Here is a 27,732-nt window from a genome sequence, read left to right on the forward strand (position 1 = left end):
GTCGGAACGGGGAACAGGAGCGCTTTAACAGCTAGAAGCTTTTTCTGATTGTCCTCGGCGCTCAACGTGAGACGCTTTTTTTTTTTTTTTTGTCTTTCGGGCGACGGAACCGGCCGAAAGTTCCGCAGGCGCAGTTCTCCTCCTCTTCCTCCTCCTTCCTCCTCCTCCACAGCCGTGCGGGAAGTCGAGCTCGGCTGTTGCCGTGGTACTTGTCAGATAGATAGCATCAGCGGTAGGAGGCGATACAGAGGCTCCTGCAGGCTAATTGTAGCAGCCCGTGTTCGCAGGTGTTATCACCTATCCGCCCGTGAGGGACGGGGGGACGGGGGGGGCACGGGGGGGGCTTCATTCTGATCGAGCCGCGCTCTGACTTGTGCGCAACAAGGAACAAAGAGAGAATGTTGCAAATACAATGATCGCCTGTTTTTCTGAGACATCCACACATGCTCCGCGAGTTCAGTTTTTGATGAACATTTCTGAGTCGTCTTTGGAATAATAATAATAAAAAAAAGTGGATCCAGAGATTTTATCATCATGCGAAATACTTGGCTTCCTCCTCGGAGCGCGATTTGGGAATACTGGACATCGCTGATTGCATGTCTCGTTTGGATTCACAACAGTTATGGGATGCCTCACGTTATCCGAATAGGTAAGTTCACGCTTACATACACACACACGCGTGCGCGCGAACGCACAGGTCTATATTTTCACCTTGAAAGTTGCTCCACATTCAGCTAATTTCAGTGCGGGTCATGAAAACGATCTTTAAACGAGCAATCCCACCTCACTCGGGTTTATGTGAATTCTCAGATTTACAAACAAACAAACAAACAATAGCAGGGAACATTAAGAGGGCAGCGCGTAATTCCACACCGACAATGCCCGTTTCCAGTCAGGATGCGCGCAAATTAAATATTTGTTCCATTTTCTGTCGCCGGCATGTTGATTCTCTCCATTCAGGGTCACCGTCATGATTTATGGAAGCTATTTTATTTGATTTTTTTGTAGAGATTTGAATGACAAATTAAAGGCATATAATTATGTTACACGCATCGGAAAGTTTCGAACAATGTTTGCTCTTACAAAATGAGGAGGCGAGGAAAGTTTGGTCTAAAAATTCTATTATCCTCTCGCTGCAAACAAAACAAAGACGCCCACACTCGGAAAATAAAAGCGCTCTCCTTCATTCTGATCTTTCACACACGTCACTCAACAAATCTCTCACTGGGGGACAAAGTGAGAATTGTCATTCGGAACCTGGTCGTGCGTTGAAATATTTTTTCGCCGAAAAGAGACTAGAAGAGAAAGACGATCAATACGCTTTTTGTCACGAGGCAAATCATTTCTGACATTTGGCAAAGCGCCATAGAAGACAATTACTCAAAATGGCTTTGGCCCATACTAACACAACAGGCGGAGCGAGTCTTAATGGAGCTTTTTGTATTTGAGGTATAAATGATAGGTGAGGGTGGGTGAACGTTGATAATAATTGCACACTTTATATTCCTCAGTCGTCTAATAAAAAATAAAAAAAATTTAATAAGCAACAACACACCTTTTACTTTTATTATAGGCCAGCATATTATTTTTTTTTGGGGGGGGGGGGGGGGGGGGGTCAGGTTTAATCAAACTAAATGAAAGTTATGACTTTAAAGCTGTGGAGGATATCTCTTAAAAACACGAGTGAATTCTGTTAAGCTTTTTGTGGATTTAAGAGAAACACAGAATGAATACCCAAAACTGCAGGGCTGTGTTCGGGGTGCTGGGCATCATCTGCAGCTTTCTGGAAGGCCCAGGGTGTCCCTGTGATTGACTGCTGCTGTCTGACGAGCCATGACTTCTCTGACATTGCTGCAGACTTTGGTGATGTCTTAGAAAGAGCACATATCCTCAAAGCTCTCTTTCCACTAATATGAACTAAAATGCTTTGGTCAAAGGGACATGTTTTCCCCTCTTTAAAAAAAAAAAAAAAAACAGTGGCAGCAGCTCAGATGAAGACCTGAAATAGACTTGACAGGCTTTGTTTTTTTTTCAAAATGTCAAAGTGCTGAGACAAATTTACCTTGAAATGTGCTCCAGTTGCACTATTGCTTTTAATAGAATCTATCATGGCTTGCGATGCAGGAGCAGCTTTTTTTGTGTGTGTGTGTGTTCTTGAGATTGTTTTTTGACAAGCTGAGAAGAGGGACATGCAAAGAGAAGGTTGCTGAATTTGCCTCGCTGCCAAAAAAGAAAAAAAAGAAAATTCAAAAGGATTCATTTTAGTTCCTCCCCTAGAAAATAAATCCACTTGAAAATAACAAGAAACATGTGAGAATATTCTATAAGACTGCACTGCTACAGTTTTATTTTATTTTCATCGTGGGTCTGCTTGACGCTGTGCATTTAATATGTGATGTATGTGTATGTATAAGTATATTATGCTTACAGTCTGTGAGCTGATGTATTCATAATCTGCTGATTCACTTGTGCTCTTATTTAGGTGGATGTGTTGTAGACATTTTGCCCCCTCTAATATATATGTTTTTTATATACTTTGCGTGCATGCGTTTGTGTGTGCTCTGTGTCCCAGCCACCCTTCTAAAAACCAACAGAGGGCTCTCTCATAGTTGCTGCACAACGGCTCCCATCACTCCTCAGCACTGGTTACCAGCACAACCCAGTTAGAATCATGTAGGGGTGCAGCAGCGTTTGTGCGTGGCGCCCTCGTGTCTGTGTTGTGTCTTGGTTAGGCGGCCTGTTCAGTTCTACAAGTACACCATCTGGGTAATGGTGGGCATCCAAGGTGGAGTTGTTGTCATTGATTTTAGTGCTTTTACAGTGCATCGCTCTAAGTTGAGACCAGATGGTCACGCCGTCTCATTTTGCCACTTTTATTTGTCGGACGGAATTAAAGACCACTTTTCCTGTTTTTCTCCTCTTTCTGCCTCCCTTTAGTCTCCTTCCACCCTGCCTTTTTGATGTCCCCCCCCACCCTCCCCTGATATGTTTTTCCAACATCTTCGCTCATCTAGGAGCCATTTTAGCAGATACTACAGTGTTGTTATGATGAAAGTACTGGGGGACATGTGGATTTTCCTCTTGAAGATAATGCAATGTCTGTCGATAATTTGTCAGTTTATCAAGATGGGAATAACATGCAGGAAATTATTTTTTTGCTTTTCACATTTCATTACTTTCCTCTACATATTTTGCTTCCTCTCCGTTAATTTGATCGGGAGATCATGTATCTATTTCTATATTTTTTTTAATCCTCGACGCTCACAGTAATAACAGGTTATCAACCATTTTCTGTTGCGTGCCGAGATGGATAAAAATAATTCATCATTCGTTGTCTGCACACTCGCGCTCTTTCTGAGGTTATTCACTGCCTGCCGGGGATTTATTGAATAATCAATGACTTTATCTACCTAATACTTGAAACACTTAATCACTGCCAGTTAATCAATTTCCCTCACGATTTCATGTTGATTTCATTTCCTTATAGTTCCTCTTTCTGCCCTGAAAACACCTGGTTATAAGCATTTTATTACATTTCTGCAGACTTAATTTTTTTGTTTGTGTGAAATGGCCTCAGCATACCGTAAGCTGACAAATGTACAACACTTAAAGCTGTATACAGTGTGACCACTCACAGGCTTCAGTCGGATGCACTGGGATTTGTGGTCACCATTTTGGTTGAAGTCACAGAGCCACTTCAGAGGCTTGTCTTTATCCCCACACCAGCAGCAGAGAGAGACTGAGGACTTTTCATGTGATTTACTCTTCTGGGGAGCTGTGGAGAGTGCACTCTCCATAAGATCCTTCTCACTGGGGTTTGTGCAAATGCCTCATCTGAAATGACTCAGACATATTTCAAGAGTCTGCAAGAAAGCAGTAATGGGTACTTTGCAATACTTACTTTAAAAAAAAAGTCAAACCCAAAGAAACCCAAAGGGACACTCGTATCACGAATTACCCGCAGGAGGATGGCATGGCTGGCAAAAAAAAAGGAGAAGACAGGCGTGTTAAAGGAAAAAAAGTGTTTGGTAATGAAAAAGAAAAATGAGTGGAGATGTTGCACCGAAGTTCTATCAAATGAAGATGGCCATCGGTTGCTGAGTGCAAATGAATATTTCATTTTGATCTAAATTTAATCGCTCCCCAGACAGAGAGAGGATGCGGAGAGAAGCCTGCTGGCTGGAGGTTTGGGGAGTTGTCGTGGTGAATGTGAACAAAGGCTGGTAGAGGTCACAGAAGAACTTTATACAGGGGGGGGGGGGGGGGGTGCATTTGGTGTGTAATTCTATTATCTCTGAGTAAAAAGCAGAGATAGAAGGGTTAGGATTATGACTGCTGTTTTACCTGTGCTAACACCCCCCCCATTCATCCACTTGTACAAGCATGGATGAACAAATGTACTGCACAAAGAATTGGAAAGGTCTATTTTCTGCCTCTCCCACACTCAGGCATCTGTATCTTAGCTTCCCCACGCACACGCGCAAGGACACACACTATTTAAAGCCAAAAAAACATTTTCCAAAACATATGTCAGGTCTCACTGGGCCTCTTGTGCACAATCCAATTCCGCTCTCTCTGTCAGCACACTTGCGGCTCGTCATTAGCTTCAATCTCGCTGATGAGAAACGGCAGATGTTCGTTTTGTTGAGCAGAGGGGCCCGTCTCTTAACGTGCTGTTTCCGCACTGATCCTGTTTAGGCCCTTTAGACAGGAAAATTCCACTTCGATTCACAAATATATGCTCAAGGCCCGCTGGAGTCTGCGTTCTGTGATGATCAAGATTCTGTTTTTAAGTGTTGCTCATTAAGACGCATCAAACTCACTGTTTCCAGGTTAAAGCATTAAATAGATCAGATTTATGTTTCACGAAAAGGTGCAGCAAAGTCTTTAACACGACTTTCCATGTCAAGGAAGTGAAGGTGCTGAGCTTTGGTCGGTCATACATAATAATGATGATCCAATAATCCAAGCCACCAGGGGCTAATGGAGTGGATCTACCTACCAGTAAGATAATCCTGTGACACAACAGGGTCCTATCTATCCTCTGTTAGCTTAGCCTAGCCACTTCTAACACACCAGATGGTGTTTTCATATTGTACAAAGTGAAAGGTCTGCTGCAAGCATATGCTCATGATGCCTATTTAAATAAAGTTCAGAATGCCATATGGCTTCATATGTACCGGTATATCTATTGATTTTTATTAGTTGGTAAAAAGGAAATCAATTAGTTTGATAAATGGCTGATTTTAGTTTGTGGTCAACATTTCATTGGTTGTCAGCCGGAGTTAACCCTAACCCAAATTTATAGTAATACTGAATAAACAGGATAGATTGATTTGAAAAGACAATGCTATTGAATTTCTTTTTTGTTCCCAATATCAATTTTTTAATGCTGTGAGCACTGAGAACGAAATGGCCGTTTCATTCTTTGTGTTTGCAAACCGAGTGTGAAATCTCAGACAGATAATAATCAATTAAAATAGCTCAAATAGAAAATGTGAGCAAAAACCCACAAGAAAACCACAAATTATAAAACAATAGAAATAACTATTTTAGCAAAGACAATCAAAGGGAGGAAAGCCCAATTCAAAACCCACAAGTAAGCAAACAGTAAGGTTCTTTTCAGACACCGAGGTTAAAAAGAAATAAAAAAAATAGAATTTAGATCCTTTAAACGTCTTCACATGCTTGATGTAGGTACATAGATCAGGAGCAACAGGCTGATTGATTTCGCTCTCAATCTGCCTGAGTCCTCTTGTCGACCCATGAGGGACAATGTCATCGTAGCAGGACATGTGCTTTCAGATTTGCCAGTGGTTTGAAATTCATGGCGTGTCAATGTTGGCTTTTTCCCTGTGAATGTTTTTCCACCAAGGCAATGAATCAAATTTCATGCTCAAGCCATTTGTCTTTATTATGCCCTTGTCCTTTCCATTTGACTTTCCCATCTCAGCTTTCCTTGGGGCTCTTAAATCGAATAAAGTTAAAACAGTTTGAAAACAAAAAAAAGCTCGATTTGTGGGTCATTTCTCTCTCTGAATCATTCCAGCAATATGGAAGTTAATTAGAATGATCTAGTAGGCCTTAATTTGGTGAGTACGTTTTTACATTTCTGCAATGGGAATAATTTTGTCTTTCTCCTCCACACTGTTGGCAAAACACACACACCACACACACACCACAGGCGAGGCAAGTGCTGCAGCTGAAGAGACATACTGCGAGAGAAAGAGTGAGGCTGGTTACTTACATAGATTAAGCTAAGGGACTCTTATTTAGCTTGTTAATTAGCTTGAACCTTTTGATCCCAATTCTAAAACCTGCCATGTTGCCCCAAGACTGATAAAACTAAGCTTTATTTCTGTGCCTTTCACACACCACTGCATTCGCCGGCTGCATTAGCTTTCCTCTCCTTCTCGCCGTTAGTGTAATCCTTATCTATTCCCGGACGCTATGTGTAAACTTGGTCACCTCCAACACCTCAGTTGCACATTACACGTGCATCCCAGTAACAAGACCTTTTCTCTTTAGATGCAATGAGGAATTGGCATGGAGGTATCAGCCACCCTGCACATGTTTCAATTCTATTTAACTTGGGCTCAAGACAATGAATGGAAGGCGGCACCTTTTCATGCTACCCTTTTAATCAAGCGCTCATTGTTATAAATGTCAGGTCTTTGGTAATGTGATTCCCTCACACTGCTGTTCCATGACTGTTGGGAGGCGTGTGTGCTTGAGTGTGTATTTAGGAAAGAGAGCTGGGGGTGGCGGGGGAAGAGGAAGTGTGAGTATGTGCATGACAAGGAGATGTATAAGGGGAGCTGGCATAGAATCCCTGGAGCACAGGGGTAGAGCCGGAGTTACTAATCAACTGTGAGAGAGTAGGCTGGAGAAGACTCACCCTTTATTTTCTCCCCGAAGAGAGAAAGAGAAGGAACAGATAAGACAAACCTCTTCAGGCCAAAACCACTACAAATGATCACCAAAAATATCAAGACAGAAAGAGGCATCTTTTCCTCCACATTTTGCCTCTCACATCCCTTTTCACCCTCTTCCCTTTTCATCGGAGCAATAACAAATACGACCGCAGGAAGTGTATAAGACTCGGGGGGAGTTACCTCTCTGGCTCATGTGTTCATCCCTCCACTGATGGGTCGCCTCGAGGTTGAAAGCCAATGTCAATTTAGTTAACAGACAATACCCAGAAGATTCCACTCAGCACTCGCGCCATGTACGGGCAAGACAATAAGGGATGGACTCTCCTGTCTCTGTGAATGTTTTACTGGCTGCCGATCTACTGTCCAGGTTGTCCCTGGAGAGGAGTGTGGTTAACCGCAAAATGCTCCCCCCGTGACATGTTGGAAGACAGCTTGTCTGCACGTGGAAAGCGTCAGATATATGGAGCGAGGGAAGGATGTTGTGGGTGGTTTGTGGCTTGTAGTACAGATTTTAGTGAAGCCATTAGTGATGCTTGTATGAATAGCGTCAGCGTGGACACTCAGTTTGACCTTTGTGAAAGACTCAGATTCTTAATGCCCATTTTTCTACTTTTCATTGTTCACTTACTGCCTAATATACAGTATACCACTCACTGACAGGTGCCAATGTAGTAAATCGCTGTATATATATATCATATATGTATAGCTTAGTGGTTTGTTTTTATTGCTGTGCCTCGCGGAAGACTGGGAATTTCCACTTCCATTTATTTAAAGAGTCATACTGGCGCTTGGTGAAATGTATGACCAGAAGGACATTGCCCACTGGCCTCACTGAAATAATGCTCAGTTAATGTCTTACTCCGCCTTCCTCTGCACCGCTCACATATGGATTGCTTGTCTGACACAGAGGGTGATTTGTTCAGATGTTGTTCTGACCATTCCTTTTGTATGGAGGACATAAGCTACAATTCACAAAATAAAAAAAGAAGAGTTTCTGAAGAAGGCCTGAAACGATTTATCGAAGAGCGAGTCAGCAGACTAGTCCTATAGGGGTACTTCAAGTACACCTTTCTGGTGGTATTCGGCACTGGATTTAGAATGAGGCATTTGTCGATGTTGTGGCGCATATTTGTGTTATCTCGATGTTGTCAGACTTTTTCCTGCCCATTTTCCATTTCCTACTTCTTGTACCCATCATCATAGCCTTGGAAAAGTGTGTTCTTTTGAGAGGGTAACATATAATCTTTTGTTTGAGTTATCTTTGAATTTCTTTTTTCTCTTCTCTTACCATAAGATTTGTATCACATGGCATGTGCTCGTCGCTTTAATCCCTTTCCAGGAGTAAAACGAGAGCGTCCCCTCTCTCACATTTGTTGACCCGACCGTACACATTGTTTTCTTCGATGACTTACATTTCAATTTGCAAACTCAGTCATTGTGGTTTAATGAGCGACTGGTTGGAATCCATTCATGTTTTTTATTAAGGTATTAAATAGCTTCAATAAACCAGAGGCAGAAGAAATATCCTCACCTTTTCTCCCCCCTTGTCTCTGGCTTTTCATGTAATTTGATTGCAACCACTAAGCACCTTTGACTCCTTTGCATCAGATGATTCTCATGGACATCTGATTTGGTACCTTGATTTGAGAGTGGAACATCGGGGCAGGGGGTAGAAATAACAGCACATGGAAATGGGCTGGTGATTGCCTTTCTCCTACAGTGTGGCGACGGAGGACTCGAGCCCTTGTGCCCCTCCTTGGTGGTTGATTAGCTCTGCAGCCCTGCAGCTCAGGAGTGACACAGTAGCTCATCGTACCCCGCTCCGCCCGACAGGCACCCTCCTTGATTGCACAGCGCTTCATAATTGTCCCTCCATTCTGCTTTTGTGTCCGGTGGGCTGCTACCTCATCTGAAAATGTGTTAATGCTCAACTTTTCCTAAACCTTTCACTTGTCGCACCTTAAAAACACGATCTTCTTAGATCCAGGTGAAGTCACTGTGATGCTTGTTAAGATAGACGATGCATACTATTCATCATAAAGCTCAATCATTCAAACGGGCCATTTTTCTTCATTATACCGCATTTATCAGTTGCACAAATAAGGAATAATGAAAAGGTCCATTACAGGTGCAGGTATCATAATGAATTGTACGGAAAAACATTTATGTCAAAGTGGGGCTTTTTCTAGCTCCCTCTCTCTGTAAGTATCTGCAGCTGCAAATGGGGCCGGTGGAATTTCTCTTTCAGTAAGGCAATTGAAAAGGAATTGCCATCGTGGCATTTCTAATCATTGAGTTGGGAGACATGATTGAAAGTTAAAGCAGTGAGATGGCTGATCTCTGTGGTTTCTGGCCTGGGTTATTGATTCATGTACTGCAGCTAATGTGGATAAACTACTATCAGTGGAATTCATCAAATTGTATTAATTATTTTTGTGTACTGGTGATGCATAAATTGGGACTGTAACATTTTAGGAGGATTGACAACCCCTTCCCCCCCGCATCCGTTTTTTCTTTTCTCTTTTTTATTAATGTGGGGCATGCTCAAATCACACAACAGTGACAAAGAGTATACCCTCTTCAATCTGTAGGAATACATCCAATCCATTTGAAATCTGATAATTTAATCTAGTTGAGATTGATTTGTCTGATTTATTATAAGAGAATAACTGAATAAGAGCGATCAACTTTCTATAGACTACCGGCATATTTAATTTCAAGGTAACAGAGGCAGACATTAGTCTTCATTATTTTCTAGGTTCTAGGACATGCATTTCCAGCTATAATAACTGCATTCTAACTACTGATAATCCATATGCAGAGATAATTAACACATTTATTATGATTAGAATTAAATACCTGTCCACGCATCCATGAGTAACATAAGCGAAACCAAAGGTGGTGGTCGTTTCCACCCACCAGCAGCCGCTGATCTGACATGACCTGCAGTCACTCAGATCAGCGGCTGCTTCTCTCCCAAACCAAAACACCAGAAATAATATCTCTCTGTTGATTTCACTCCAAGCAGATATCCCCTGTAATCCAGACAAAGGCAGCACATGCAGAGTAGATTTTAATTATTAAATATGACATCTGTGTTTTGCCTGTTAAATTGCACTGCTTTATTCCAGTTATCTCACCTGCGACATGTGCGCAAGACATGAGCATAACAACGCGACTTTATTCCTCTACGTTTCCTTGCTTGCCTGAAATAAAGTCGGAGTCGGTGTCAGCCGAGTACAAGGTGACATAATTTACTGTGCAAGAGGAGAACTTGTGCTGGAAAGTAAATCCACCATCATCCCAAGTGTCTACATAAGAAGCAGAGGGCTGTAATAGATGGGTGACTTGTCATAACGTTACACACTTGTTCAGTGCGAAAATGATTCAATGTGTCCGCGGTGTTTCAAAAGGGAAGCTTTAGAGAAACTGTTGACTGTGAAGGATCCTCCAGACTGCTAGAAACAGGGCAAAAATGATGTGTTGCTTTCTGAAAACTCTTCTCTTCTCTGTCTGCATTGGTAAGTAAGTGTGCAATAAAAAGAGGCACTGCAAGATATATTGAACATTCTTCTTGTCTCTGCTTCTGGGCGATCAGATTAGCAACCTTTTGATATTTATTCATTTTATCCAAGGTATTGAAATAGCCCAGTCCATGCTTTATTTGCTTTGCTATAGTGCTAAGTCAAAGACTATTTGTGCTGCTCACACAACTAATGTAACCAACGCCAACAATGTTAGCATCTGCCACATAGTAAACACAATGCTGTAGTACATTGTGTACACTGTACATCGTGGTAGTCGCTGAGTACACATTAATGTTCTTCTGGTGTCCAGAGATGTGGAAAATCTCAACAACGGTAGGTCTACGTGTCACATAATCACATTAATCAATAACGATCAAGAGCCAATCTGTTCCTAACTTTGCTAAAGTTGGATGTTGAATATTGGCTTCCAGTCTTAAAAGAACTGGAGATTATTTAACAAACATGGTTTGTCAGTTCCACTTTTTGGATTCGGTGCAGAGCGTAGCAGTTCATCATTGCGGAACAGGTGGAGGTTTAATGCTTTCTTGTGAACCGCAGTAAATCCCGCTTGTCACATTCACCTCAACAAATCAGCCCACTGTGAGTGCTGCTGTTGTATATTCTCCTTGTGTGGATTTTTACACCAACAGAAGAGTTAGCAGTCGCTTACATCAGCGACGAAGGCCGCACAAAGCTGCGACAGGAAATATTGTGTTTGCCTTAGCTTGAGTTTAAAGGCATCAGACCTCGTTACATCCCTGAGCAGAGCAGATGTCAAAGCGAGTTTTATATAAAAAAAAAAATTCAAGGAATGAGTATCTCAAGAATTGCTGAGTTTTCGATGCTTAAAAATAATTTGAAGTCAAAATTGAAAAAGTAAGATATGCTTGTTATACGTGAGAGGTTAAGCCTCCATCTCTGATTCCTAAGAAAGAAAAAATAATAATAGAAGGTGAAATGTGATTTATACTCATCTATCTATCTTCGGTGAATTCTTCCTTCATGGCCTAAATAACCTTTGAAATGTGAAAACCGTCCCGGTTGAGCGTCGCTGTGGAGGCAGACTCATCTCAAAGGAATGTCGTGTAAATCTGTCTGGAAATATACACCCGTCTATTCATCCATCTATAGTTTCAGAAACATCAGCATCATGACAAATCTGTCTGTGATCAGAGCTCATGTCTCTTCACTATCGGATCTAAACTGCAGCAACACAGTTTTTAATCGCGCTAGTATTGCAGAATATACGGGGAGAAGATGCTTAGTTAGCATTTCCATCCTCAGTGCATTTGCAAACTCTGGCTAAGCCAGCAAGATATGTCATATTTGTGGCTGAGGTAGAATTGTCTAAACACAATAACAAACTTTAGCAATCTAAAACTTCCTCATGGAGGAAGTTACTTAAAAATACACATAAACTCTGATTGACTTTTACTTTTCATGGTTGGTGTATAAAGATACCAAGAACAATTCAGAACATTTTGATGATGATCCAGATCATCATGTGGACTGTGTAAATCTAATAACGAGGGGAATGAGCTGCTTGGCAGAGGTCTACGCTCTCCGACTGTTTTTTGAGTTGATATTTGATTTCAAGAGACCAACAGACATTTCTAAAATCACTCACGTGTCCACAGTTTGTTGCTGCCCATGTAGAGAGAAAAAAGAAGTATATACTAAATATTATGTAGGAGAGAGAAATGTAATGAATAAATAAGAGGCTATTCAGTGGTGCAATGCAAATTAGTCTTGGATTCAGTTTGTTGAAGGAATGGGGAGAAATATGGCTACAGAGAGGAGGCAGAAAATGTGATGTGATTTCCAGCATTCGTTTGCATCACACCATAATCATTTCTGTGTTTCATGCCCTATAAATGCGAGCCAGACCTAAAAAATTCTCCCACTTATCCCATGTGCACAATTTGATTCTTGTGGCGTCTGTAAGCATTCAAAATTGTTATTTATTATTATTATTTTGTTAATTTGAAAGAAATAGCTGCAAGTGCTGATTTTGATAATAGTGCCAAGATCTGGGTAGCTTTTTTAGTCGCATTTCACAAGGACTTGAAGCGTGAATGGTGGCTCATGTTTTATTTTCAGGATGTCTGTGTAGCCTTATGGCTCTCTTCAAAGACCCACGAAAAAAGTGTGCGAATAAGGAAAGCGCAGTGTAAATGGCCCTCCTAATGACTCTCAGCAGGACTACATCTTGTATCTTTTATGAGCCAGGAAGAAAGCCGTGCATCATTATACAGTGCCCATCTGAGATCCACCGGCAGCATGATGCGACAAAAAAGAAACCCATCCTTTTAAATCGGGCGTAATGGGACACATTAGCGTATCGTTAGCCTGTTAGCGTGCCTGGAGGTCAGTCACTGGCTGCCAAACTCTTGCTGCTGCAGAAAAAGAAGAGCTCGCTCTACGGCTCTCTTCATTTGTGAGCAGATAAAACACAACTGAAAAAAATGCCTATATGACATTTTCAACAATTTTGTTGGGATACAGATTAACTATACTGTGGGATTCTGCAGTATGTTTAAATTTCTATTATTTTCACTATTTTATTCATAAAATAAGCCAAAGAAAAAAAAATCTAATTGGCTGCATGGTAAACGTCATCATCGCCTTCATCGTCATCATTACTGCACAGCAAATTCATCATCATCATTCAAGTTTCATTGCAATGAGTATTGCAATGCTCACACACCTCTGTAAAACTAATGGAGGTAAAGTAGATTTCTCGATCGATGGAAAGCTCAGCAACAGATGATGTAGATGATGGTTGATGAAAGGCGGTTGTGGTCATGGAAACTTTAATAAGGTGAAAGAGAGGTAAAGTAATGAGTGGTGTGACGGCTGCAGTCACCTGGTGTGATCCGTCACTCAGTCTATTTCACTCACCTTCAAAATAATATGCACCATCAGGACCACTCTATGCTGCATGATGTGAAAATAAAAGTTCCCAAATCACAATCATGCAATATGGGATGGGATATTCTTAGATTTCCAAGGAGTGGCGTTTCAATGCATCACCCCGCAATTTGCTAAGGGGTGGAGTGTGGTGGATGGGGAGTGTGTGTGTGTGTGTGTGTGTGCGTGTTGTGGGGGTTGCAAAGGCAGGGTCTAGTCGGCAAATAATGGGAAAGTCATCTGTGAGAGATGACTATCAATTAAAGGCACTTAAGGTGGTAATGACCAGCAAAGAGTTCCTAATGAGTATATGTGAAGGTGGGATCACATCTCTGGAAGTCAAGTGCAGTGTTAAGATTCTAGTGGTATGCTAAAAGCCATGAATGCACACAGGACGACTCATCACACCATCAAGGTCATTAAATGCTGTAATCAACTTAGCCAGCACTATTTCAGGGAGAACCAAAGTTGCCTCAGTTTCAGGCAGCAATGAGAAAGCATGCGCTGTACGGCAGGTGATTATACTAATTAGTTCCCTCTGTCAGCTAGAAGGCATGCTAATCAATGAAATTGCCTGTTGCAGTCTTTCGCTTGGATTGAATACCTGCACACTCGTGGCCCTTCCTTGTCACATGGTTGCTTATCTCTGCCTGTCAAAAAAAAGGTTTTTCGACATTGAGGCGATCTTAGCCGGTTCTGGAGCTGGCTGCTCCAGAATGTCCTGGTTATAAATAAAGGTTCAGAAGATGTTTAGTATCCTGCCCATGATTTGAAGGCTTAAATAGTCACTGCGCATCAGGTGCTCCAAACGACGCAGCCCCACCCGCAGAGTAAAACAAATAACTCGGACGACCGTCACTAAAACCAGCACATTTATAACCTCACCTGTAAACTCTCCTAACACCTTTGGGTATTATCTCCATAGTAACCCCATCAATGATGACCCCAATCACCTTCTGGGAACACAGGTCAGGCAGATATTTTGCCAAATCAAATGTACTTCCTGACAATCTCACACAATTTCCATGATCCCCGCATCAATTGAGATCTGACTGAAATTCGAACATCTTCCTCTGTTCGAGGGACAGTGTGCAATTAGGGAATAAACTAAAATAAAATCCAATCCTCACTTGAATCTAAATCTGCAGTATTAACACTGATCTTGATAAGAGAATGAAAACATTACTTTGCAAATGCGTAATAAACTTGTCTAGACACTGGCATCATTTGAGCAGATCATTTCCAACACTGGTCCTTGTGTTAATGAGAGCAAGGCCCACTGTGAAAAAAAAGAAGTTTTTCCAATGCCAAAAAGTGTAATTTCTCAACTATGAATAGAATTTTAATAGTAGTATTTCACCTTGTTTCCCTTGGCAAAGTAGAAACGTGATTGAGTGTGGCTCTGTCTTTTGGCGAGGAGAGTGTTTTGGAATAGAGTGCAAGCCGTTATTAATAAGCAGGTGATTTATGTTTTTTACACACTCGTTATTGTGAAGATGGGGTCCAGATAGTATTAGATATCTCTTTCATATTTCCAGTGGTCGTCAAAGCAGATTAGAGATCAGAGCAGTGGGTGGTTTTGTACTCTGAGCATATTCCTCCATGATTCAAATCACAACATAGAAAGATTGCGGAAATCACGCGCTGGAATGGATGGCAAACAAAGTCTGCAGCTTCCTGTATGGCAACAGGAATATAGGTTGTATGAAAAAACAATCATTTAAATTTACGCATGCATTACCATAGAAAAGCCAATAGCCCTAACCCCTGCAGAACACTAATGTAGGAGCAGCTCTCATGACAGAACACAACTTTCTAAAAGATTTTCCCGACCAGTTTTCTATTTTTGCTATTTCAATCAAGTTAATTTGTGTAGCACGGTGACGCCAACAGTATGATGGCCCACATGGATCACAAATCCCTACCAATTCTCCAATAACAACGTATTGTTTTTGACAAACTGAGCAGCAGTCCCCTACATCAGGGTCACAATGGAATTCCATCGCACCGTCCCACACCTTCCGTGGAGAGGCCTTCCTGTGGTTGCCTCTCCTCTTCCTCCTCCCACTGGCAGAAGGGCAGGCGGTAATTAATTTCCACATTTTAACTGGGAGGCAAAATGCTGTAGTGTCCTGGGACTAAGGCGTGTGTCACCAGCCTACATTCTGGATTCAAGGGATTAGGATAATTAGCCCCCGGAAGAGTGGGCAGACAGATGGAGAGAGGAGATGGTGGCACCTTGTGGCCGGGGAGGCTGATCCCTCTTGTTTATTTTTCTTGGAGTTATGGGAGCGCAGAAGATAAAAACAATAGTTTGCTGACAGATATGGTAAAAACATTAACACATATATAAACATAAATAGATTTCAAAATACTTTTTCCTCAGGGTAATCCATGAAATCCATAGTTTTCACACTCCAGTGGGCGACTGCTGCCATCCAAGGCGCTGCCAGGCCCATAGGGAGCAATTTGGGGTTCAGTGTCTTGCCCAAGGACACTTTGACATGTGGACAGTCAGAGCTGGGATTTGAACCACTGACGTACTGATCTCTGGACGACCCACGCTGGCACAGTGTAGGCATATATAAATTCGGTGCCTTATTATGTGAGTGATGGCTGGATGGGATGTCTCCATGGAATCTCTGCTTTGCTTCCAGGATGCCTCAGTCACTTAATGGACTTGTTGCACATCACGGATTATGCACAGATTAACTCAGACTGCCTTTGGTATTAATATCGCAAGATTAAAGTTTTTTTTTTCTTCATTCTGTATCATTGCATCCCAACACATGTGGTGTTTGGTGTCGGGAAGTCTTGCTCGGTAGAAAAAAAGAGTGATTTTCCTGCTCACTCTGGCTAAAAACTGTGCTGATAAGAAGGGTGAGCGTGAAGGTCAGAGGAGCTGTGGGGTTTAAACCCAAGTAGAGCCTCTGGATAGTTCTCATCTTTCACATTATAGTCATGTTGTGGTAATGTGATCTGTTAGTGAAATTAAATAGCTTAATATCAGCAGAATTAATATTTTGTTTTATACTGACTCACTCCCATACAGACAGACACACCCACCGAGAGTTCTTCAATTCCTCCCTTTACCAAACACTGCAGCAGCATCACTGACAGCCCTAATGTTCCATGGCCCCCGACATGTGTATGCCTTAATGATTTTTAGCGCTAGCTGACAGCCTCACTCATATCTTTTCTTCCCTACTGTGTTATGGTGTTTTAACGCTCCCTCTCCCGACGAGAGGCAAAGAAAAATAAGTGCGAGTTAGCTCCGGAGTCTCCGGCGTAGTGGCCATGACTGGGGCCGCCATCTGACAGACTGCAATGAGGGGCCTGCAGTCATAAATAGGTTTGACTGGTGAGGGGGGGGGGGGGGGGGGGTTAGTGAAGAAGGGGAGTAGCAACACTGTGAAGGCTTTTGACAGGTAGACAGGATGTGTGAGTAAAACTGATATTTCTCTCCTGCAGAGGAGCCTGCGTCATTTCGGGTGTTTCCATATATCTGCTACAGTGTTATGCTTTGTGGATTTCAGGTTACACTTTTAAAATGTCACAGTAATTGCAGCAACACGGCGGAATAGCTCTCAACGGTATTTAAAAAAAACCCCGGTGTGAATGAAAAGAGCGCCTTTGACGAGACATTTTCATGTCACTTTGACCCGTAATTATAGTTCACGGTTAACAGCTGCACATAAATGAATTACTGTCTAACTTTATCTTTAATTCAGTTGACATTTGGTCCGCGTTGAATTAAAAATACGGCCGTTTATTTTCCGTTTGGGGAATGTTGAGTGCATTTTCAGGGGCTGCATGTCAACTCCTGTACCTTTAATGATCTTACTCTCTAATCTGTTCAATCATGCTGCATATGGAATAAATATCGGTTCTCTTTAACTGTGAAGAAAATGCTGACCCGACCATTTTCCCCCCATCTTAATTTTGTTTTACGTGAATGCTCTCAAAGGCAAATAAAATCTGCTGCTCGTGTCAGATTTCAAACAGTAACTTCAAAACAGAAATTAAGTGTAAATGTGGGTCACCAGAAGGCGAGGGGGAGGCGGGGTGCTGAGTAAGCTGCATTGTTTTTGGCCTCATAGGAAAACAAATATGGGAAAAGAAGATGCGCTAGACCTCATCTGGACTTTGTGGTTTAAGGATCACAAACATCCTGTGTAACATACCAATCATAAATCTCTTCCACATCTAGAGCACATGCATCATTCTCGTACATGCTCCAGTCTAAACTTAGATTCATCTTTTGGGAAATGCATTTTTTTGTCTAAACAACAAACACCTGGTAGGAGCAAGAGAAACGTATAGATTCTACACACCAGACCGCAGCTTGAAAGAAGAATAATTATGTCCAAATTACCTTGTAAGCAATCATTTAATTATCGTTGTCATATTGAATAAGGATTAATTTGCAGGGAAATATTACACAATGAATTATTGAATAACTCATCTCCCCAGCTAAATTAATCTTGAGGATTGATGATGTGGATGTAACCTGTGATCAGAGTAACATATTTCATGAGTTGCTGGTGGCACGCTGTTCATGCACAGGGGCATTGCAAAGTGATGACTTGATTTCGACTGACTGTCCCCATTTAAATCAAGGTTAAACAAACAACAAACGGCATGTCGCTGCTCGAGTGTGCAGTCGCGCAGCTTTTTAATTTAGTCTGTTAATGCAGAACAACATCGCCCGACACATGCATACATAAACTAGTCCTGCAAGATGACTCCAGACACCTAATGTGATTTAGTATGGTGTCTTTTAAAAGATGTCTGGGGCCCGGGTTCGGCGATGCACGACGGGCACGGCGCCGTACAAGTTGATTTTCTGTGGGCTGCCATTCCCCTCTCCGCACACTGTAGCAAAACATTAAGGACAAGGTAGAGCAGTTCATATTTAAGTTACTTCAAACGTATTGGTGCTTCGGGGCCGTCTTTAATTTGAATGGCAACATAGCTCCTTGACTCCATCCGCTAACTGGCTTTACAGTATATCTGCTTTCACGTTTCAAGTGCTGCCGCTGGAGTGACTGCTGCTAACCTAGTGCCGCGTGAAAGTCCTCAGAGAAGTAAGCGTATCACGGTTGTTTCTCTGCGTGCTACACCCTCTCGGTTGGCTCTCTTCAGGACAAGGTGCTGCGCTTGCTTTGGTCTCTTGATCCCACAAGCCCCCTTGAGATTGGCCAGACGGATTTAGTCCTTGCCTCCTGGCATATGGCATTTATTATCCCGCATTAGATCCGAAATAAGAAAGCCATTACACTTTCCTCCATGTGTGTAGGAGGCTGTGGGATAGGGTATTACCAAGGTTGGAAGATGTCAGCAAAAGTATAACAGTAATCACCACCTGTATGGCTCTGTCGCCTAGAAACGGCAATGCTCGGTTCTTTGACGAGCGTGCTTTGAGATTAATTGAACGATGCGACAAATGATGCACAAATTTGTGCATGTTGTAAAGTCCCCTGCGCTGGTTTTGGTGAGTACGTCCCCATCTCGGTTATATAACACACGCAAATACATGCACCCGTGTGAGCAAGCTAGATGCATGATTCACATCCTACGTGTGTCGTGATGCAAGAGGTTTGACATTTGCTGTCGGGGACAGACTAAAAAACAAAGAAAGTGAAGATGATGACTGCAAGCTTGTAAATAATGATGTAAACAAGTGGGGGGCGATGTTTCATGGGAATAGGAATGAATATATCACGTTGTTAGACTTCAAGGATAGACGGTGTTTGCGGGTACTTTTCATTTTTAACGTTTTGTGCCTTGGCAGGTACTTTAATCAGCATGTTGACGATGTTGCTGTCGTGCACGTCTAATAAAATGCCTCCTGTTATCGAGGTTGACCAGTACGATTCATGCAGGGATGTTACTGTGGCGTGTGTTCTGTGCGTTTTCCACTTCGGATGTGTGTTTTACATTTAAGTACACATTTCTGCAAGTTCATCCTTCCACTTAAGGTCTTTGATATTTCACATTCCATGTAATCTTTCTGATCATTAAGAAATATCCTGATCCAAACCTTATTCGTATTCATCAAAATGCATTTTGCATGAGCCGGACGAGCAGCAGCAGCAGCAGCCTCAGTAGTTAAAAGATGGAGCTAAAACAAATCTGGTTTGATATAAAAGAAACTGGACAAAATGCATCTCAGTACAAGGCACCAACCGACTGGAATAATCTTCCACTTTCCATCTGTTTCTTGATGTCATTTCCTTTGTATAAAAATGTCTTATCCAATTATATAAAAAGAACATCAACTATATATAAACACAGCTTTGGAAATGAATTGTATACACCTTGTGATAGCATCTGCCTGCATGTGTGCGTAGGTTTTTATGTATTGTATGGTTGTACAGGTATTCGTATACATTTGTATATGTATTTGAGTGTATTCACTTTTGTTTAAAATGTACGGGATGGGTGGGCAAACTGGAGTCTTGTATGTTTGAATAATATTGTCAGTATGTAATGTTTGTATATAACTGCTGCTTATATTGTTGCTTTGAAAATGACCCCCCCCCCCCCCCCCCCCTTGAAAACAAGATGGATCATCTCAAGAGGTTATTCCTCTTAATAAATACATATATTAGTAAAAGCTGCTAAAAGCTGAGGGAGAAAAGCGGCATTAAAAATGCGACCTTGATTTGACACCAAGCCACAATCGTTGTGGCGGACACACGGAAATTGCAGCGTTTGCACTTATTTTTGAAACATAAGAAAAGCTGTTAGCCACGTGATTTCAGCTTGTAATGAACTTGTCAGCGTTAAGGGTTAGAGTTTGTTGGCTTTGTTTTGTTGTTGTTGTTGTTACTATTATTCAATTCAGCACCTTGGTTGCTCTTCTACCCCCGACTGATTTCTCGAGTCCCTGCTTGGTCGCTTATTTTGCTTCTGGAACACATTTTTTCTTCTCCCGTTGGAACCCAGCTATCGAATTGCCTCTCATTCAAAATAAATAATCTGCTCCCACAATGCTCCTACTGTGTATTCCCACAAATGCTAAGCAGCCAAAATGCCGTCGTAGCAAGAGGATTATCTATCCTTTTGCAGCAGCCCATCAATAGTATTAGGCCTGCCAGATAAAAGCGCTGAGACTTGACTGCACAAGAAGGTGAGGTTAGCATGAGGTATGGATTAGACTGTCCTGCTCTTTTTTTTGTCATTCTGATGATCACTAGATTGTCTAATTAACTTTTTAAAGGCATATCATCACCATTATATCAGTAATATGCTTCGGCTCAAACTGTTGGCTGGACATGAAATGAGAAATTGTGAAAAATTAATGATGCAAGTTTTTTTTAAACTATTTTACGTTTCTAACCCCAAATTGAATAATTTAGTCATCAAGAAGATAATTCACAGAAATGAAATAATTTGAATAATTAGGTGTGTCATTAATCGCATCACTTTTCCTCCTTATGAAGTGAGTCCAGCCAAAATGTTCAGTGGATGGGCTTTATAAACTTGGCTCACACGGTGAATAAAGTACTATCAGACATGGTGAGAGACCTCATCAGACATCAGACCTGAATGAGCACTTAAACAAGGTCAAACATGTAATAATGTCAGGACTCCTTTCAAAATAAAAATCATAAAGACAGGTTTACTAAAAGTTTTCATCATTCATTCACTAAAAAAAAAATCTATATGGCTCCTGTGGATGCTTGACATTATGGATAGCTTTTTGACCTCGCTTAGTTTGACAGAGGTTTCAATTGTTCAGTGACATCTGAATGTCCTCAAAACAATAAATATCCGTTCTAAATTCCTATCTCACAGTCCGGATTATGCTGCAAACAGTCGGTTCTACAATGTCTAGTCTCAAAGTTGACTTAAGTTTGATTGTAAATCTGTTTTCCACTTCAAGCAGGTCAGTATTTCCAGTGTGCTTTCCGGGTGAGTGGCTCAACATGATGGGAGTCTGTTATGTAGGCCACTCACAAGGTGCCCATGTGTGTCTTCTTTCGAACAACAGTGTTGGGTGATTGTCAGTACTCCCACAAGGAGCTGCTTTAGCAGGGTGCCATGCCCATGTCGAGGATCAAAGTGAACAGTGAAGACAATTTATGCTGTGCAGCGTGTGTGACGATGACTTGGAGGGCGAGGGTGGAGTATGTGATGTGAGGAAGCAAATTATCATGGCGGTAAGAAGATGTTCCCAAGGAGAATGCATTTACGCATTTTTTTTTATCGGCTGTAAATTTGTGTTTGGAACACTTGTTTTATAATTCAGCTATTTAATGCAGTGTGAAAAATATTGCCATTGTGAGCAAAGATCAGTGATGATTGCTTGCCACAGCTGTCAGCTGACCAGATAAGGTAATGAGGAGAGACACTCGTGTGAAATTGTTGGAGCGAAATAAAAAATTCCTGAATATTGCGTTGAAATGTAAATGCCAAGCCTTCACCAGGATGAGTCGGCATCCTTCTCCATGCTCTAATCGGCTTTGAGAAAGACGGTGCGATGCGCTCAGGAATAATACTCGCATTCCGTGATAAAACAGGCCATTTTTATTATAACCATGCGATAGACAAGCAACGTTTGAAAATAAGTTAAATATAAGCAGTGTGCATTTTGTTCGCCGCACTGAGAATATTGGGCTCACACGCAGGATAAAGTGTTTCTGTAACGGTTTGCTCACACAGTGGCTCTTTTCTTATCATTCTGTTTTGTCTCATCATCCAGGGAACAACCCTGATCTGTGTGGGAGCTGTAGAGAGATGTGTTTATTTAACGCTTTGTTTTGAAGTAGAGATCAGAAAGATCTCCACGTGTGCAAATCAAATATAGACCGTCTGGCCATGGGTAATGTCTTTCACATGGGCCGTCAGTCACATGGATGCATCATACACGTTGATTTACATACACCCATGAGGTAATGTGCTTTTAAGTCGAGTACTAATGCTTCTTTTGCAGCTTTTAATATGACAAATTTTTACAGCACTGCGTCGCAAAAAAAAAAAAACGCTCCTGTAGTAACTTAAATTCAGATTCTATGAATGTCGTATTTCCTTCAGAGAGTATCAGCTAATGTCCCTCGCTTGACTGGTCCCTCACATTCATTGCTCCATGCTCTATGCTAATCCTCATGAGTGCAGAGCCATTCTACGTGCCCCGAGGGGAGTAATCTCCCTTCTCATACCGGGAAAGTTGGAGAATGTGGATAAAAATGAATGCCGAGGGCTTCAATTCAGATGTGTTAAGATTGGTGTTCGTCCAGAGGAGGTGAACATTCTTGCAGACACGGTGAATTTCCATTTGAGTGCTTCCTGTCCCAGAAACTAGGAAGAGATGTCCCAGATGATCTGACCCTCATTTGTCTACATTTACATTGCATGTGTTGTCCGTCAGATATTAAGTGGGGCAGATTTATATATAGCTGCACTTGCACTGACTTTGAGAAACAGGGTGACTCCTGTCCTCAGACCCCTCATCGACCCCGGCTCGGGGCTCATGTTCATCTACTTAATTTTTTTTATATTAACCGAGTTCAGAACAAAATACTGATGCGTCTGCCTCCTGGTGTTTCTGTCTTGCAGATGAAAACGCAATAAATGCCTGGTTGAGACATTTCTTGCCTTATACGAAAAAATAAGACAAGGGATCATCAATGTTAAAGTTCCTATTTTAATCATGCCCCCAGCAAAAACATTCCTTCCTGTGGGTGGGGACGATAATAGCGCTGTCAAAGAGTTTTATATGCCGGCAAACTCTTGTTCTCATTATGTTAAGCATTAAAGCAACTAAGTGGTTGTCAAAACTGCACGGTAATGCGCTGACCTAAATGAAACAATGTCTTTCCATTTTTTGTATGGACTTTGAGGCAGCTTGCAGGGCTAAACACAAGCCATTATAATAATTGCACCTTTAGTTGTAAAATCAATGCCAATTAAAGCACACTTTTTTTTTTGTCTTTGTGTGAGTGTGATCCAGAGAGTAGTTGACTAACCCTTCACTTCAGAGACGGAAAATCCCAACCGTGGTGCTTTAACCCCCAAGGATAAGTCATTTAACCTGCAACAGGTTTGTGGCAGTAAAATTGAGATCCTTCCGAAGCACCACTAATGAAAATGAAGCCCCAGAGCCCTCAAATGACCCATCACAAAGGATATAAACATAAAACTCCACGTCGAAACCTTCAAGGGAGGTTATTACGCTCAGCCTTCAGTGCCGCCGTTTCACTGACACTCATCACAATATATTGATTGCAGCATAAAATGTAAGAGACAGTAATGAAAGAATGAAACACAATTTTGTTTCCAGTAACTTCACCCTTTCGCTATCAAGTAATAGTAAGACCAAAATAAATTCGACTTCTGAGGACGCGTGAGAATATAAAAAGTGATACAGTGGAACCTCGGTTCTTGAACATAATTTGTAATACTGTTCGAAAACCCGAAACTATATTTCCCATTAGAAATAATGGTTTTGGAGTCGTCACACTTGAATGAAGGTCTCAGACATTTTTGGGGTCTGTTCCAAGATAAGGCAAGCATGGACGCTTCAAAGCCGGTATTGCATTCACAAAAAAAACGATTGAATGTTTTTTTATAAGTTACTGCGCTACTATTATTACAATTACTATTACTATTTTTACTATGAAAGAGGAAGCTGTAACAGCACGGCTGGGGAGTAAGCCTGTTTGTGGCCATCAGAGTGCTTATTGACAAATGTTGCCAAGGATACAATATTTAACATCATTGTGCCTTCATTATTTGTTTGAATCCATTGCCAAACACACATGCTCATTATTGAAGATGCACCTTCACAAGCTTGTGTTTATTCACAGTCTGGAGCCTTTTGGCCACACCATGGTCCCACTATGACAAAGTGCCAAGGCTGCAAGTCTGCACATTTTCTGCCACTGTATGCGGACAAAAAAAGGTGGCAGCGGATGAGAAGATAGATGGGGTGGGGGGTGCTGATGGACACAGGTAGCTTGGCACAGAGCAGAGCTCCCAGCTACTTGGCATTATTCGCCATTGTTCCGTTGTTGTTTTCCTGGCAGAGCGTTTGATTGAACCGGTGGCGAGTTGAGGATTTGGCATCGGGAGGGTTTTACCTCTGTGGTAACAATGGGCTGCAGACAGGGGGAGGTGGGTGTTTGTGTCGCGTATTGTAGGACAGGATTGTCTAATGGAGGCTCATAATGCATTGTGCAACGTTTCTGGAAAGGGATTTGTGGTTTGTAAAAGAGCATCTGAATCCCGCCGCTTAGTATGTCTAATCAATTCTGTGTCCTCAGCGGGATGTCCCGCCATTGTCCTCAGATAGTATGAGGCAGTTTACCTTTCAAAGGGATTAATTTACACAGGTCTTACAGAGCATTCTTACAGGGGGGCGGTGGCGATATACTCTTTATTTCTGGATTTGGTTCAAGAGGGAAAATAAGAAATTTTCATTGCGAGCACGCCCTGACACCCCTAATCATGACCGGGGTGCCCGGTACGGTGGAGAGCACAGGCCTGCGTCCTGACAGATTATTCATCGGGAATGTTTGGGAATGATAATGAGATCAAAACACCTCACTAAGCTGGAAAGAGCGGGTGGAGATTGGAGAGGGAGAGCGAGCAGAGGAGCGGGTGAGCGATAGCTGCGATAAATTGCAGAAGCAGAACCACTTGAGCATAAAATTAGATTTTACAAATGTGTTGTTACCTGACAGTCTTCTGACAGAGGAGATATCACAACATTATAGGGCTGCATGAGTACTACTAATCGTATCAAATAAATAAGAACGCCTCTCAGCTGTGATGGATTTGGACGGTGATTCAATGTGGACAGTAAGTTAGAGGGCGAAATAACAGCATTAAAACAGCTGTTCTCATTATGTACTCAAACATTAAGAGCCCAAATTCAATTTATATGATAATATATGGTGTGATGTAATAGCTGTACACTTTATGACCCAGTTTCCCACAAACACTTAAAACCAATGGTTGCTGATTTTCTATTTTAAAGCTTTTTCGGAATTTACAAATAACCATTTTTAACGTGAGTGACATTGACAGTCTTTCATCTTTGTAATATAAATAATATAGTACAATCTTCAGCTCATCCAGAATGAGAACGTTTACATACAAAGGATATTTAGCAGGCTTGGGTCTATTGCTAATATGTGATTGTTGTATGGCAAGAATCTCACTGCGCGCACACACACACACACACACACAAGATTCTGACCTCTTGGAAGTGTGACATGCTTTAATTTGGTTTGCTCGAGTACATTTCCATGTGGTATTAAATCCTACTTATCTCTTTAATTAACTTTAATGTACCCTCTGTGATGAAAACAACTTCATTTCACCCAATTAAAACCAGTTCGAAAAAATATGTGCATTTTAATTACCACAGACTGTCCTGTCTGCAACTGGCTTAAAAGATAGATTTATTGAATATTCCATTGTCAATGAAAGACAAGAAGCAAAATGGAGGAATAATTTTACTATATCTATTTGTGGTCTTTTCCTCTCAATCTGAGATTTGAGCAATACTGTGCTCACATTAGAGTAGTTCTAAAACCGTTCACCAGATGAATTTATCATCCCGGTATTTAAGCGTATACATCAGGGATCACGTGTTACACAAACGTGTAAATGCTGTAAACACAGACAAACACATGCCGTGACCTACAGGGAGTGGCCGCTCTTGCTTTTAACTGACCTGCATGTGTTTGAACTGAGAAAAACAAACGGCAGAGGAGACCAAGACAAGACTGATCAAACCTGGGGCTTTGTCATGAGCTAAATATGTAGTACCGTTTATTCCTTGTCATTTCATCCATCAGATGCTACAAAATGCTTTTTTATTGTCCGGTCTTCTCTCTGCTCTTCGTATTGCCTGGCATTTAGTCCACAAGTGTTGTGTATTTACCCCGGTTAATAGGGGAACATATTCTTCCTGAAATTGGCTGCATTTTTCCAATGTTCATAGAGTGTGTGTGTGTGTAAGTGCGTGTGCAGGTCATTGTTTGGTGCCATCATTGTCAAACCAAATTCAGTTGCACATCCAGGGAAAAAAGAAGCTATTCACAAGGAGATTGGGAATCCCAGGAGTGAAAAGAAAGTACAAAAGAGCAATAGTCTGAAATGCAGTGGGTGAGAATACAGTATCCAAGAGTGTAATGAGCTGATTTCATTGTTTGGGCATCTAAAACGGTGTATCAGATAAGAAATTTGTAATACAAAGCTCAATGTATCATACAATAGCTGGCAATTAAGCATATATTCAACAACTCGATATACAGCACCTATCTTTTCATATACAAACACCAAATTATGGTGCTTGTATATGAAATCATGTTAAGAAAGACAAGTGAGGTAATGAAATCATATTTGTTGTTGTGAGTTGGTCGTACCTGCAGCTAAGGTCAAATTCTTGCTTGGCAGAAAATAACAGAAAGGTCTTCGATCTTTCCGGTCTGTACAAATGTCTTTTTCCAAAGGGCAATAATGTCACAGTTTTTGTCCTGGCAATAAAGACAGCAGCTACACAAAAAGGACCTTGGAGAGTGAAGAGTTTTTTTTTTTTCTTTCCTAGCTTAAAAAACAAACAGTGTGTTACTGTTGAAAGGACAGGGACAAATGCGCTTTTATAAATCTGTGTTTTTTTTTCTTTTTCAAACATTTGCATGGCAATCATTGTTGGTAAAAAATAAATAAATATATATATACAATGTAGATGTCATAATTAACTGGAAAACTGCAACATATTCTGCTCCGCCATCAAATCAAAATCAAGACATTTGTTAAATCAAAAAGCAGAACGTTCAAACCAAACGCCGTCCCTGGTCTGCTCTGAAGTTACGTTGTTTTGGCAGTCGCTCTTTCACTCCTTGAAGTCTGACGTCTGTAAATGCAGATGTGAAAACAAACATTTTCTGTGCTACCCTGATGATTCCGACTGAACAATCGAAGCTGACTCACAGTCAGCCTGCTGCTATCTACAGCTGCAGCAGAGAGCTGGTTTATGCTTGTGCTCTTTGCCTATGTTGTTTGCAGCTACATACCGCCCTTTCATGCTGCAACATGAATTTCTTCTCTGCAACCTGCCTCTGTTTGTCTCTGTTTGTCTCTTTGGGCCTCCTCTCTGCACTCAAAAACGGTCTGCTTCTGCATAGATTATCCAAAGTTTTCATTTATATTCAGAAGCAAATTATGAAGATTTCAAATACAAGTTGCAACCTTTATACATCTACCATGCTCATCAGCTACAGGAGTCTGAATAAGTTGTATTAATTGATTTAGCATTGATTAGCATTTAGCAAATGTTTTCCACCAATGGCTCTCCATAATGTCGCATGTCTCATTTTTCGGTTTCATTTGCGTGATCTGTT

General features: G+C 41.4%; 1 protein-coding gene across 1 annotated transcript in view; it reads left to right on the forward strand.

The window, feature by feature from the left end:
• Positions 1 to 534: 534 nt before the first annotated feature.
• Positions 535 to 27,732, forward strand: part of LOC137913938 (glutamate receptor ionotropic, kainate 3-like) — a 60,299-nt gene continuing 33,101 nt past the window's right edge. Inside the window, exon 1 of the mRNA XM_068757561.1 lies at positions 535 to 649. Within this exon, the coding sequence (XP_068613662.1) occupies positions 535 to 649 (115 nt within the window). The remainder of the gene's footprint in view (positions 650 to 27,732) is intronic.

This window comes from Brachionichthys hirsutus, unplaced genomic scaffold, assembly GCF_040956055.1.
Source record: "Brachionichthys hirsutus isolate HB-005 unplaced genomic scaffold, CSIRO-AGI_Bhir_v1 contig_762, whole genome shotgun sequence".
NCBI lineage: Eukaryota > Metazoa > Chordata > Actinopteri > Lophiiformes > Brachionichthyidae > Brachionichthys > Brachionichthys hirsutus.